Raw genomic sequence first — 15,471 nt, forward strand, 5'->3', positions numbered from 1 at the left:
CGCACTGCCACCGACAGTGTACATCTGACTCAGCGTCCCAGCGTATGTGCTTCCAAGCTTGATGTAGCTGTGTGATAGGACGTCTTGGGCACTGCAGTAGGCTGATGAGTGTGTGTGTATGTGTGTGAGAGAGCGGGGAGAGAGATGCAGATAGTGAGCAGATTGACTTTTTCGCCATTGTATCATCATTCATCTCAGATCCCATGTGTGTGTTTAATCTGTTGCAATGCATACATGCGAGCTCACGCATTTCTGTATGCAGGGGAAAGGCATACGTGTGTGTGTTCTCCTTCCCAGCGTGCAGCTCCCCGAGCCTGTCTGTCAGCGCGTGAGGCTTCACAGACTTAATTAGAACTCACACACTAATCACATTTCCCACACCACCTCCAGCCAGCGGTGATTAGCCCCCATAACAAATGCAAATTCTGGAAAAAAAAGGGGGATTTTCATTAATGGCCAGTCTTGTGTGCAAAGCAAGACCACAGATCCTATTAGCGGAATGAGGCTTGGAGGGAAAAATGGACTCTTATATATTTCTTTAACTATTTGCTGCAAAAGGGGATAATATTCAAAATGAACTCATAACACCATAATGAGCAGGAGGGCAAGCATCCCCAGAAGCATCTTCATGCTGCTGGATGAAATGTGTAAGAAGAAAGCTTATGCACATGAAGTAAAGAATATTTCCCTTTTGTACTCAGTTGTGCTTGAAATCCTGTAAGACATGGGTCCTTCGAGCCTTCCTGGCAGATGTCAGTCAATACTTTAACAGCTATTATTTTTAAACTGTAAAGTAGTCAGCAGATGTAACTACAGCATCAACAATGTCTCTTTTTCATCTTGTTGCCAAGTGAGTCATGCCAATATGCAAGCACAAAATAAAGCTTATGGGGCAGAAATAATTTAAAAGACTGCAGTCTAGTTAAGTGATTAACTGAACTTTTCCTTTTTCCTGCTAAAACTTCTTTAAACACTGATTCAATGAAAATTTGAATTTGAATGAGGATCTTTTTCATATCAGTTAAAAAAATAAAAATAACTTAATTATTTATTATTTTTGGTCACTTAAGGACTTTTTCAAACAGGAAACTGATATATAAACACTCTTTCAGTATCTGAAGTATTTAAACAGATAGCAGATTTATTACAATAATAATATTCATCTAACATCCCATTTTGTGCCACCTTTGGATACTTTGTTACATATTCACTCTTCTGTTTGCTCTTCTGTTTGGTTCAATTCATGTCAGTGCTATTGTTATAGTGCCAATTCACAACAACAGTTACCTGACTATGCTTTATAATGTAAGGTAAATGACCCTTACATTGATAAAACCCTGTTTTCTACAGTCATTGGTCTCCACTGATTCCAAACGGAAAGTTTTGTCTCCATAGCACATAAATGCTGCATTAGGTTTGCTGGCTACTGATATTATAGCTTATTAATCCTCTTTTTTAAGAGTCAGCTGAGAAGCTTGAAGCTGTCCAGTAGCTATGAGCTTCAGACTGGGAGCTGGTGATTGAAGTAATTAGTCGAGTGTAGTAAAAAGACTGGAGTTATAATAAATGGACAAAAGCATTACATCACATTCTTCATGTCTGCTACAGAATCTGATGTCATGAAGCACTGAGCACACAGTTTTTGTGCTGATGTTAATGTCAGAGCAGGTTTGGAAGTAGGAGACGCTGCTTTATATGGGATATCTAGGAGGGATTAAATGTCCCGCACTGATTTGTTACAATGAGGGCATAGTATTACAGTCCTACACTTGAATTTCAGTGAGCTCTTTACAACGCTCAGGTCTTTCACAAGTGTTTGTGCAGGCAGACTGCACTTGGTTTTTGATACAGCTGTGGCAATGGGCTAGAAAACGCCTGAATTCAAAGATAAAGTGCTGGAGCCCAACACTTTTGTCCGCGTAGTGCATGTGGAATTAACTGGCCTGACTGGTCTTTCTCTAGAGTCTAAAGTCATTTCATCCAGCAGCATGAACATAAGTCCTAATCATAATTTTAAAATGCACTAAATAACATTTTTAATTAATTTATGGCATAAGTAGGCAAAGGAAAGTGCATATATTTGTTTATTATTTGGTTCAAGGTACCTAGCAGCTTCATATGATATAATGATCCCCACACTGTAGTAAAAGGGGAATACCAGAGGTGTTGGTAGTTGAATATATAGCTAGTAGGTTCACCTTTTTAAAAATATTTACATGATTCCATGCAAATTTAGAGGGTGTTGTCTTCAGGGTTATTCAGTTTGCAATTTTTTGTGCTACATTTGAAGTGTTTTTGTCCACAGGCTGGGTAGACCTATTTTCTATGAAAATTAAATTCAGTGAATAAGGATCCATGTTTACTTTTACACAAACGCTTCAAACCATATTCCAGACTCATAGTCTCTCTCTCTCACTCTCTGATCGACAGCTTTATTAGTAGAGCTCTGCAAGGTTTTGCCCTTGTGGGACAATTTGCACATTACAGTGCTGTCTGCGCTGTTTGTTTGAATTTTGTTGCAATCAATCAAGACCAGTACACAACTTGAAGCTGCAGGCAAATAATTGAGATAATCCAGATAAACTGAGATAAACCACGCCACTAGCTGCAGCGCTGAGTTTGACCTGTCACATCCCCACAGAGTTGGAGCAGTAATTTTCCAGCTCCACCCTGCACACTGGTACAGTGCTGACACACTGCTGGCAGCTGACACGATTTGGAGACAGCGTGTGAAAGTCAGCAGAGACATTCCCTCACTAACGCTGTTCCTCGGGTTTGTAAGAGTCACATTCAGTAACAGGACAGGAGGGGCACTGCTGCCCCGATATGAGCACAGGTACATGACAGTCTATAAGGGCACAGGGTGTGTGAGTGAGACAAAGGCTGAGTGTGGGACAATGTGTGACAGTGTTTAAAAGTGTCAACTCAGCAGAGCTGTCCCGCTCTATTTCCTCAGCTTCTCTTTTCACCCTATAATAATCAATAACGAGCCCCAGCCTCAGTTGGCACAGCAACAATAGATAGATCAACATTACATTACAGATGAAGCCGTAGGGACTGAAGAGTCAAAGCACTTTGTTCTCCTCTCTTATTCTCTTTTAGTCGCTCCCATCATCTATGCTTTTCTGTGTCCCGTTTCCACTTCCTCTCATCCCAAAGCAGAGAGAGAGCTATTTGAATCTTACATATCTTTGAAGATGTCTTGTGTTTTGCTGTGCAGTTAAGTTGCGACTCTTTTTTACGAGTATGTGCAAATACAATCAAGCTCAGTGGTGTGTTGTTTGGCTCTTGGGCTCATTTGTATTAATATTTCAGCTCCACAGACGGCTGCACGCTGTATGTAGATGAATTATATAAGAGAGTGGAGAGGTGGGGTGGACGGAACAGCCATTTTCGCTTTATCTCAATCTGACTCTGACCTCATCTGTTTGAAGTATGTTTAGAGTGAAGGATTGAAAGAGTGTGGCGCTGCAGACAGAGAGTGTGTAGATGTGTTGATGAGGTGTGTGCTTTGTTTGGGGCTATGTTTGCCTTTATCTCGCTGTTCACTGAACCTCATTATCGTTGAAAGAGGAAGAAAGTCCTTTTCTCCTTGAAACTGACTTCCATATTGATTGATTTTGGGCTGTACCCCTGTAGTAGCCTGCTTACACACACACACACACACACACACACACACACACACACACACACACACACACACACACACACACACACACACACACACACACACACACACACACACACAAACAATGACCAATGTGTGCAGTCACCCATGGCAAAGAAAAAATGCAATTACCCAGATGTCATCTCCAAATTTTTATTTAATAGCAGCAAAAGCTGGTGTGGCAAATAATTGCTTTGCTAGAGTGCATTGTTATATAAGTGAATACAATTCTAACCTGAGACCTCAGTACTTTAAATAAGATCAACAAACAACACATAAGGGTTAATTCATCCAATAAAGTACAACCACAAGAAAGACCAGAAAACCAGAGACTAAAACAAATTGCCAAATTTGGACTGCTGAGCTTCTATTTTTCCGGCCTTTCCAGTGAATGAGATGGTCAAGACAAGCTGGCAGGCAAACTTGTTCCAGATGAGCACAGAAAAGATTGAAAACTGCAGGTATTCCAGCCCTCTCTGATGTTACAGTGTTAAGGCCTCACAGTGTGCAAATAAAGCAGTCCACTAAAGAAAAAAACCCTCACACATCACAACCATTTAACAAGACTGCTGGTATATCTTTCAGACTATACCGTGTGCTTTTTGTGTGATTAGTTAGATTTCTCTCTATGTATGATATATGTATGGTATAAATATATATATATATAACTGTAACTGCTGATCTACAGTAAGAGATTACTAAAACCATGTGCTTTTCATTTTTTGACAAACTTTTAAGAAACTCATTGATTTCTTCTTTAAATATTAGGAATGATATCAGAGATTGGCCTATTTATTTGTAGGCCAGTATTATATGATAAATACATTGGATAGATATGTCGTCTGCCTGCTTAGAAATATAAAACTCTTGATTAAAGTGTATAATAAATATGCCCACATTGATTTACAGGTAAAATAATTATTAAAAGTGCATCCTTAACAAGAAGAAACCACTAAATAATGCCAGTTGATAAGTCCAGTCCATAAGCTAGCAGGGTTTTCCACATGCACCTGAAACAGATAAATGGTGGATTCATAGGTAGTAGATGCTCGCATTGCTCTCGCTAAAGACAAACTGCAGCATGCATGCATGCAGCAAAAATATGAGTGGGAGAGAGGAAGGAAGGCGTAAACTAACCATCAAATCTTAAAGGTTTGGATTCACTCAGATACTCAAGTCTGGTTTTCAACAAGGACCCAGATTAGAATTTGCTGCCACTGTGATAATAATAGGGAGTACAGGGAAAACCCCAGCTACCCTGCGGCACTTACATTAGGAGAGAAATGCACACCGGTGGTTGTAAAAGTATTACTATTACAGTTATTTATCTGTGATATCTGAGACTGTGGAAAGTTGAAACATTGGAATGGATGCATGGATTCAGGCTTACGTTTCCTGGATCACATTTGTTGATTTGTGCAGCTCTTGCTGAGGTAGTGCTAAATCCCTTAAAATCTTAAACCTTATAACTTCTCCTAAATGTCCACTTTACCCAATAGCAAATAATAATCTATCCCACAAAGCACCATTTTTACCTTTTGTTCAAAGCTATGATTATTCTGTCACCACAAATTTGACTGTAAGGCCTAAAATGTTCAATTGGTCCATCAGATAGTAGATGATGTTACTAGAGGTTGGCTATGAGGCGGCTCACAAGATTCTGGAGCTCCTGAGTCCTGCGCTCAGTAGTCTTCAGCACTTCTGTGTGATTTGCTTTTTCATTGCTCTCATAATCTGTCACAACCTTGTTGGTGATGAGGGACAGGCCCAAGACACGTAAGCGACGGTCAGGAGCCACGTCCTCCTGGGCACGTGTGCCACAGTGACGAGCCACCACCACCTCCGGGACTGTGCTCATACCTAGACAGAGGGTAGAGGTTGACATTTAATTGAGTACATAAAAACATTCCTTTACATCTCAGTTAGTACTGAACCTTGAAAGAGACACGTTAAAAAGAAAAGGTGGTTTGACTTCAGCACTGTGGTATAGGTCACACAGGATCCTTCATTTCACAAAATGCAACTTTATAGCAATTTCTATTAGATCATCCCTGCTTAATTAATCTCCATGGCTTGGCTTTCTCTTATAAATGTGTAGTTACCAACCCAAATCAAGCTAACACCTCACAGAACATGACGAACATGCCATAACAAGTAGGCTTAAACTTAAGTGTAAAAGTAGTACTAAGATAGTTTTAAAAAATTGTGATAGTGGCCCTCCTCTGAGCAGCAAAACAAGCCAATATGACTATATTATTAAAGTCATAAATAAACATAGGTATATCCAATGTTTTAGCAAACAGTTGCTTATTAAGAATTCATTTGGAGTCATTTTCTTATCGTTATATGATGTATTTAAGATCCTAATTAACTTGTCTGCCATTTGTTGCTGCGTCTGTAGCATAAAGTGTTGAATTTTTTTAAAAGGATTATGGCAGTGAAAGTTCATGAACTTAGACATTCATTTTTATTAGCTATCTTGTAATAACTATTCTGTCATAAATGGCATATTTTCCTATAATTTAGCAACTACTCTGGCTGTGAACTGACATATGTAAAAGTAAACTATAGTAAAACTCAAAAAGATAATGAACCCAGGTAACAACTTTCAAAATGTATCATCTTTTTCTGCCAATTTTACTACACAGAAAATATTTACCATTAAACATGCTACATTTACTGCAACTGATCTGATGTAGTTAAAACTGGTTTATATCAAGTTCTTGCTTTGTAGGACATGAAAGTCTAAATCACATTATGATGCATAATAACACAAACAAAACATCAATTGCTATACAGTGAAAAAAGAGTAAGAGGGTGTATGCTGTGATGTATATGATGTGAACCGGTGGTTACAAGGATGAAAAAATGATCTCTGATGATAGCTGATTTTTCAAGTTGGTACTGAAAAAGGTGCACGTGAAACTGATTTAGTGATGAGGTGTCTTGTGTTGTGCCCCTTAAGCGGAGCAGTAAGTGTTGGAAAGGAGTTATTGGTTTGAATTTGAAAGTAAAATTTAATGCCATTATTATCTGTGTAAATTAAAGAAAGTCAGGGTACTCGATCCATGTGCACAGGTGGAAATGAATCATATGAGCTCTATGATGTGTTCTTGGTTCAGTAATATCTCTTGTAGTGAGGGAACAAACTGAGAGGAAGTAGCACAGCAAACTGGGAGGCAGTGTTACGGCTCCCAGTTTGATCTCCACCAAATTATTTAGAATTAGAATTTATTCATGGATGGATCTAAAGAGCACAAGTGAATAAAACTGTAATGAAGGCAAACAATAAGCAAGTCCAATCACGTAACATAAACCTCCTTCTGTATTGTCATAACAACAAATCACAAATAACACTACTCAGATAGTTTTTCTGATTTGTTCCAGTCATAGCCTGAATCCAAACCATTTACTGTTGACTTGTAGACTCTGCATGTATAAATTATTATTTTAACCACAGAGCTGAATTATTTAAATAAGAAAACAGAGCTTGTATTTAAACCAACTTCACCTTCAAAAACACAAAAGTATTGTGCAGTATAATTGTGTGTAACTGTATACTACCACATGTGCAAAAACAAGTGTGGGGGGAAAGAAACAGGGGAATTAGAAGAAGCGTTTTCAAGAGTGAAGAATTGCAAAGTCATTCATACTGTATGACTTTGTAAAAACTGGAGGTTATGTAATAATAACAGGAGAGCCAGGTGCCAAGTTGGTCTGTCAATGATCTGAACAAATAAGTAACAAATACAGACTCATACATAATACATAATAGATCACTAGGAGGACCAAATGAAAAATACTATCCTTTATACAAAACAACATTTTGCATGCATAGATTTTGAAGTCATTTTTAGGTCTTTAATTTAGTTAAGCCATCATATCTTGTGTACCTTTAAGTCTGGGGTTCAATATCGGACAATTGAACCAGACAGGAAAACTCTGTAGTATCACATAAGCTTGTTTTTGCACTGTCCTGTGAATCAGGTGAAAACTGATGCTTTTTTCCCATATGGAAAAGAAATAGTAAAAACTTGTAAAAGACTTGCATAAGATGTGGCCTACTTCATACAGTGAATCATATAAGGCTTATATGATTTACTCATGAAAGTGGCCACTTTCTCATTACTTTTATATATTGTTTTAGTAAGTATCCAAAACATACAAGTCTCATTTATATAATTTTTTCAAGGGATCTTATATCTGTTTTCACTCAAGACAGATACAAACTTTATAAGATTTATATATATCTTTTCCATATGGGTTAGCTTCCACTAGTTCCAACTGTTGGGGTAATATTACTGCAGAAATGTAACTGTTGGTACATCTTCAAAGTAATTCGTCTCTCCGTATTCATATTTTTTTAATGTCTGTATGGTGGCTCTTGTAGATGTACTGTTATGAAGTTTTAACCCTTTATGGTACCTTTTAAAAGGACACTATCTGAACTGAGGATGAAGGAGCTGTACTAACCCACAGCATCAGCCCCCAGCTTCTGCAAGAGTTTGCACTCAGCAATGGTTTCATATGTTGGGCCAGCCAACATGCAGTATACCCCTTCCTGCAGGAAGCTGTCATAGCCCAGTTCCTTTGCTGTTTTTCTGGTCAGGGCTCTCAGGTCACGGTCATATGCATCTGACATGCATGGGAACCGCACTCCAAACCTGCAGGGATAATTAATGCATGAATGAGACACAGGAGTAATGTATAAGATACAGATTTTCCTTTCACTGCCCTGCCCGAGTGTTTCTGTACCTCTCATCATTGTGCCCACACAGAGGGTTCTGTCCTGCAAATCCGGGCATGTTGATGTGATCTTTAATGAGCATGATGTCTCCCACACTGTAGGTGTCATTGAGTCCTCCTGCTGCATTTGTCACAATCAGAGTGCTCACACCCAGCAGATAGAAGACTCGCACTGGGTAAGTCACCTGGAAAGATAAAAATTGTATGCTTCAGAGACAGCAGCTGTCACTCTTTTATGGTCTCAGTGTTTGTCAGTAAATTACAGAAGGAAGTTACAGGTAACCTGGGAATAATAGCAAAGCAAACAATTCATCATATGAAGCAAACATTATAAAAGTGCCAGCTTCTTTATGCACTGATGTCAGTAAGATTTTTATTACTGTAGGTTTTTGCGCATGTGTGGTACAGTGGTGGTTCTGTGCTAACCTTTATATGGCAACTGATGGCCCATAAATGACTGTTGCTACTTTTCACTGCAGTCACATTTAGAAATTGTTTTTTTCTATTTCACATTCCCCTAGAGATTGAATTGCCTATGAAAGTGCTCTGCTAGTTAGTGCAGAAATGTTATCGAGTAGCTTGCTATCTTGATAAGGTCAGTGCTGTCACTTTGGAACATTGGTATGCTTGATATAGGATTTGCATATTATAAGCCCACAACAAACTTTGTTCCATGGACAAAATTTAAGCAGAGCCGTGTGTAATAACAGGACTGCAGAACCTCTAAAAGCAAACGAATGATATAATGTTTGGTGGAATACTTCTTCTAAAAAAACATATTCATTGTATAAGACAAAGTAATCAATTATAGGCACTTATTATTGCTGGTGTAATCTTTACTATACTAAATGTTTCAGATGAGTGTATTGCCATGGTAACAATAGCTGATCTGCCTAACCACAAGACAGTTGTGATAAGCGTGTCTTTAATTTGGCAGATATTCTGTCATTAAGCAAAGTACTGGAACAATTAAAATGTGCGGACAAACATCAGAGTGACACTGAGCCATGCAGTTACTGTACATGGTTAATAAAAACATCCCATCTAATGTTATCTTGGCTTTATTTTTTTCAGGTTGCCAAGTAGGACTTAAGGACCATAACACAGGACAAAGTCCAGTACATTCTGCCAGTGCGCCCCAGGGTGGCTGTGGCTACAATGTAGCTTGCCATCACCAGTGTGTGAATGTGTGTGTGAATGGGTGGATGACTGGATATGTAAAGCGCTTTGGGGTCCTTAGGGACTAGTAAAGCGCTATATAAATACAGGCCATTTACCATTTTACCATTTACCAGAAAAGCAAATTTGTAGTAGAAAATTTTACTTAAGCTGGCATAGGTGGGGGGTGGCATATGCAGACGATTCATCTAGAGACATTTAAAATGTTGTTTGTCTATACTTCTAACTGGATATAAGAGGACTATAAAGCATCTGACCTTCTGTTACTATAAAAAAAATGTGTCTTTATGATTCAGGGGGGTCATATGGAGAATTTTATGTGGATATGGCATGTGAAAGCAGGTAATAAAAGTCAAACCAGGATACAGTCTCCACAGGCCAAAGGGCAATCCAATGTGACACACTGGTTGTCATCTCAGCACTTCAGCTGATCATTCTACAAACTTGGTAAATTGTTACCTCAAGTTGTACCTATCCTTGATCCTTGATGTCATACACCCAAATTTCCCCTTGTGGGACAATTAAAGGATTATTCTATTCTATTCTATTCTATTCTATTCTATTCTATTCTATTCTATTCTATTCTATTCTATTCTATGTAAGTGCTTATTAAAAGTCACTAGGCTATTTGGGAGAAAGTCTTAACCCTCTCAAGGCAGGCGTTGCCGATTTGCAACAGTTAAAAACTAACAACCTGATTACCCCACATACATATTTTATGAGGTTTTTTTTTTACTCAGAAGTACCACTGCAGGACTTGGTTGTGCATTAGCAACAAAAAGTTTAATTTGAGCCTGAGAGGGTTAATTGTCTCAGAGAACAGCTTTCTCTCATAGAATATAAGCTTTATGGAAGAAAGTCTGATTTTGACTCATCAATTTAAAGAGCAACAATCTATTTTGACGGCAGTTGGAACTGCATGTTTTTCTCAGTGTGACTGACTATGTCAGAATTTAAACTGCTGGCTGAATTCTACAGTACAGTGCATCGTTTGCATCAGCAAGGTCTCAAGACACAGAAGCGAGTTGGGTTGTGTAATGGAAATGTTGTATTTGTTCCAGAGTTGCTTGTTTTTTCACAGCACAATAATGCTGATTCATGAGTTATGAAACTATTCTATGAAACATGATTGATACAGTCTTGAAGACCCTGAATGTTCTGCTGAGGGAACGACTACACCATATGAATGTGAAATGAGTACACCACTTCGTCTGTGTGCCGAGCCAGAGTCTCAGTCCCATATGCATATAATAACCTTTTTAATGAAAACTCTGAATGATGACTGCTTTTTATTTGTCTTGTTCTTTCGTTACTGTATTTCTTCTGTAATTTGGGATAGAAATTGTGACAGAAAGCTGCTCATGAGGCAAAGCAATAACAAATAAATGTATATCTTTGCACATTTTCACATGGAGGCCATTCAAAATGCAGTTAGATCAAATATAATCCCAGCAGAGCAGAGCATGGAAGTGGACAATTAATGGGTTACATCCCAAAGAGTAAACACCAGGTATCTGCTACTCACAGTAGCTCAAAGAAAACACCAAGCTTTCTTAACATAAGCAGAATACGCAACTAAAGCTCCCCACACAAGACTGGTCCACACACTGACTAACCAGCTCTTCACTTGCTTATATGCTGCTAGGTGGCTGATTGCTGAATAAAGCCAGCTGTCCACTGGCTCCTCGGGCGAGCTGGGTGGAAGCTAAACTACTGGATGAGAAAAACGCACCCACACAACACACAGACTTGCTAGGGCTGTAACAAATATAAAACTCATATCAGAGACATGACTGTTTTTAGCCATACTAGCCTCACTGCTATTTAGATGATTAAAAACAGTCATGTCTCTGTATTTACTGCAGACTGAAATAGTTTAACTTTTGCTTTGTGTGGAACCAACATTTTCTTAGAACTGCAGCTATTTATAATTGTAATCCCACAACGCCAGTTTAAATATTGGTAATTTATTACTTATTTTTATTGTGAAATAACTATACACTCTATATAAGATGGCTGTAGCCAATGTGACATCAGAAAAGAAAAAGATGGTCTAATCTGGGTAATAAAAGGTACCACAAGCAGTAGATTATCTCTACATACTGCTGCTTACCGTTTGTATGTTGTAACCCTCGTAGAAATGGAATCTCCCCTGCATACAGACACACTCGCAGCCATTCAGCTTGCCAAACACCAGCTGCCCTGCATGACCCTGCACTGCACAGCACACGTGTAGCATTAGCCATTGCTGGCATGAATATGCACACTGTCCAGACAGTAATAATGAGTTTTAGGAAACCGCTTACCAGTGCTGGTGGGAAAATGTGGAATATCCTCATATTTGAACACTGTCTTCTCCTCCAGCAGATCAGCTAGACCGCCCAGGCCTGAACCACAGATGATGGCCACTTTGGGACGCTGCTTTGTACGGTTAAGCAGCCAGTCCGCTGTCTCCTTATAGTCTTCATAACTGTATATGAAAGTGTTAAGGAACATAAACAATATCAAGTCAACATGTGCAGCTTTAACTGAGAATACAAAAGTAAGACATTGTTGAAAACAGAAGAACCAGCAGAACAGCTTCAACTGAAAGTTGTTTTAACTTCTATAGGCAATCATTAAAAGTCAGAACTCTAAAAAATAGAAAGATTAATGAGTTTTGTTCAGTTAAGGCTTTTCTGTGTGGATCAACTAGCCTGACCTGTCTATCCAGCTAAAGTGTGTCCCTTTGTGATGACAAAGTTTCCACAACTCATGTAAAGCTAATGCTCATTGTCTCACTGATTGCACTGGTAGAGTTACCCACTATTCAGCAAAAGCGATGTTAAAAATAAGTGAAAAGATCATCTGGAGGAGAAATGTGGGAGTAAAAACCCACAGAAATGAACACTGTAAAAATATGATTCAATGATGCAGGGTGCAACACACTGAAGGGCTTTTACTTTGCTATTTTGAGTGCACCAGGCAAATTATAATTCAGGGGTGCTGATTTGATTGGGAATGCCCCAAGGTACTACATTATATAAAGCCTGAACCAGTCTGTAATTCTGGTTATAAATGTGGTAGTAAAGCTATAACCTTGTTAATGTTCCCTCAATGCCTCAAGTCAAGCCTTGTTGTTAAAATACAGGGACACTTCAGGCCGTGGCCTTTACCAGATCAAGCTGAAGCAGGGGAAAGCCCAAAGACTCTAGAAATCCCATCTAAGATATATGCTATATCTGATTAGAATTAGATGTTCTGGCTTATCTTTTCCATATTCCACCTGTTTCTTTGCTAAAAACCTAGCATGGAATTATTTTAGCAACAGTAGAAGTTTTGGCAACTGGGATGGAGAGTTCAGTCAAAGTCATAAAATTTCCATGAAGTAAGAAAGTAGGCCAGCTGCCAAATATATCAGGGGCCTATGCATCAAAAATGTTATCCAGAAGAAAGAAACTGAAAGTAACTGAATCATTATCCAGTCTGTCAGTTGCAATTGTGGCTCTATAACTAATTCTTCTAATAATAACTAATTTTCAGCTTTGTACAAGAACACCAGTCAGGAAGATTAACACATGGCTGTACAAACGTCTGCTGGATTAGAAGGTGGAGAATAAATGACAGCATGTCAGGTTATTTAACCATTGCATGTTTTTTTTTTATCAGTGATTTATAAACCCAAGCAATGGAAACATGGAGACATCAGCAGGGGTGTATAATATGTAGCATAGCAATAAAACCATCTCTTATTCAGCAAGAACATGATGACAGCTCTCATTCCTGTAATTCTGCTGTAACCTTTTATTTAAGGGGAAGTAAACTTTCCCCATAAACAAGATGAATTTACTTTTGAGTAGCCAACTAGACTTACCAAATAACAATTATAAGAACTTGATGTTTAGCCATCTTTGTATGATGGTGTTAATCTGTTAGATTATCCTGTTTTTTAAATTACATAATAACCTTACAATTTCTACTATGTGTTAGCATTTTAAAGTCATGTCAAAATGACAGCTTGTAAAAAAACTGTGAAAAACTCAGTACAATCCATGTTTCATTAGCTAAACCAAATTTAGTTGCAATAAGTTAAAGTAGCTGTTTTCCGTGTCATCCTCTACAGTAGCTTCTAATTTTACAGAGCAGAATCTTAAAAGCAGAACCTCTATAAAGCCTTCTGCTTTTGTAGAGCTAATAACACCTGGATGTTATTTACTTTTTTAGTCCTGTGGCAGTAGTTTTTCACAGCTACCTAGCAACATATAGAGTAATATATGGGTAAGCCAGTACATTTTATTTCGATTTTTCTCCTACCTGCCTTTCAATTGAGCTCAATGTTTATCTAGGTTACGTTTGTCTTTGAGCTCACTTTGTGATTATGTTCAATTATACAACAGCAAGCAGGAAGTGAGTTTGTAAGGGCTCTCCTTCCCTTGAACTGGTGGGCTGGTATCGTGTGGAGCTGTCCGTGGTGCTGCGGGAAATTTGTATTCAGGCTCTGAAGCCTGACTGCCACATATTTCTGGCATTCCGAACACAAAGTCCCGAAAACACAAAAGGCAGCTTGACTAGTCGCGGTAGTTGCTAAGCCCCAGGCTTTGAATTAGACACACAAGACAGGCCTGTAAAGTAGGCGAACATGCAACCAGTCTGACTAGATCATTATGATAGATAGCAATGACATTTGCATTTTTATATATTAACAATGCAGGTTATTCTTCCCTCACGCTGTAGGTAAAGGCTTCCACCTGTCATATTATGACAAGCTCACTTCATAAGAGGAAAACCCTCATTGGCTGGTCTAATCTTCAGAAATAAGCGTCCTGTCACTTTTGCCTTCATTATACGTTTCTCAAAACGCACAAAATGCTTTATGTAAATCTTAGGATTTATTCTTTAGACCCTCTTCAACACCGTCCACATTCCAATTAGACAGCGTAGTGGCCTTGACAATCATTAGGCTCTTTTCACTAACATCCAGCCTTGTCATCCAGCCTTGTCATTCCTACCTGCAGTGACTGCTGGAGGGGTTTGCCGCTTCCATATCCGACGATGGCGACGATAAGGTCCCGTTTAGTGTTTATTTTCACAGGTGCTTCCCGTGTATGGTAAGCCAGTTAAAGCCGCCGATGGAGACTCTTCTGCTTGGGTGGACGGAGTGCGGAGGGGGTGTTGCGCGTTGACGTCAAGACATTTCGTAGGGGATGGGGGCGGGGCTTACACAGAGTGCCGGTCGCACTTTGAAGAATACAAAATCCAATTTTCCAGCCGACTGGGCAATTTACTGATCCGTTTCTCATGACGAGACAAGACCGGGAACAGAGGGAGAAACAGTGAGAGGGCGACAGAGAAGAAGGGAAAGGAAAAGATAAGGAAATAATAATAATAAGATAAAATCTAAACAGTAATGTTGTGGATTTTTTTTGTTATTGTTTTTTACCCCACAAATATAAACAAACATTTCAGATTTCAGATGTTCCATTGAACACCAGTTCGGGGAAATCCCGCATGTGTCTGAAGCATGCTGTACAAATAGTGGCTCTGACTAACAATTCAAAGTGCTGACTCAGGGATTAGTAGAAAAGAATGAACGTGAAAACACACAAAAACCTAATACAAAGCAGTGACACAAGGCATAAGAAAAGGGGAGCAATGTACTGCATGTAATTACAGAGACAGGATAAAGTAAGGTAAATACAAAGCTTATTTGTTTAATATTTTATCTTAAAAAATCACGAGTTTACAATTAACAGGTCTGGTTATGGATTAAAGCCAACAACTCATAAACCATAAACATTCCAGAAAAAGTGAAAAATAGTTTAGTATAACATTTCAACTTAAATATGAATAGTTCCTATTTAATGCAACTTCTTTGCATTTATTTTTTTTCATTTATTCAC

General features: G+C 38.7%; 1 protein-coding gene across 1 annotated transcript; it reads right to left on the reverse strand.

Moving 5' to 3' along the window:
- Positions 1-3,813: 3,813 nt before the first annotated feature.
- On the reverse strand, positions 3,814-14,720 carry pnp6 (purine nucleoside phosphorylase 6). The gene is made up of 6 exons (XM_080867187.1): positions 14,581-14,720; positions 11,899-12,062; positions 11,706-11,809; positions 8,423-8,598; positions 8,141-8,331; positions 3,814-5,527 (listed from the first exon to the last, which is right to left on the reverse strand). The coding sequence occupies exons 1-6, from the start codon at positions 14,613-14,615 to the stop codon at positions 5,295-5,297; spliced, it is 903 nt and encodes a 300-aa protein (XP_080723313.1). The 5' UTR covers positions 14,616-14,720; the 3' UTR covers positions 3,814-5,294.
- Between the last annotated feature and the right edge of the window lie 751 nt (positions 14,721-15,471).

This window comes from Rhamphochromis sp. 'chilingali', assembly GCF_963969265.1.
Source record: "Rhamphochromis sp. 'chilingali' genome assembly, chromosome: 2".
In the NCBI taxonomy this organism is placed as follows: domain Eukaryota; kingdom Metazoa; phylum Chordata; class Actinopteri; order Cichliformes; family Cichlidae; genus Rhamphochromis; species Rhamphochromis sp. 'chilingali'.

What these genes read in the sequence shown, in the direction of transcription:
- pnp6 (XM_080867187.1), bottom strand. Translation starts at nt 14,615, where the DNA reads ATGGAAGCGGCAAACCCCTCCAGCAGTCACTGCAG. An exon ending in CCCTCCAGCAGTCACTGCAG is followed by an intron (nt 12,063 to 14,580) that starts GTAGGAATGACA and finishes TTTCATATACAG; the next exon opens with TTATGAAGACTATAAGGAGA. An exon ending in GCTGGGGGCTGATGCTGTGG is followed by an intron (nt 5,528 to 8,140) that starts GTTAGTACAGCT and finishes CCCTCTGTCTAG; the next exon opens with GTATGAGCACAGTCCCGGAG.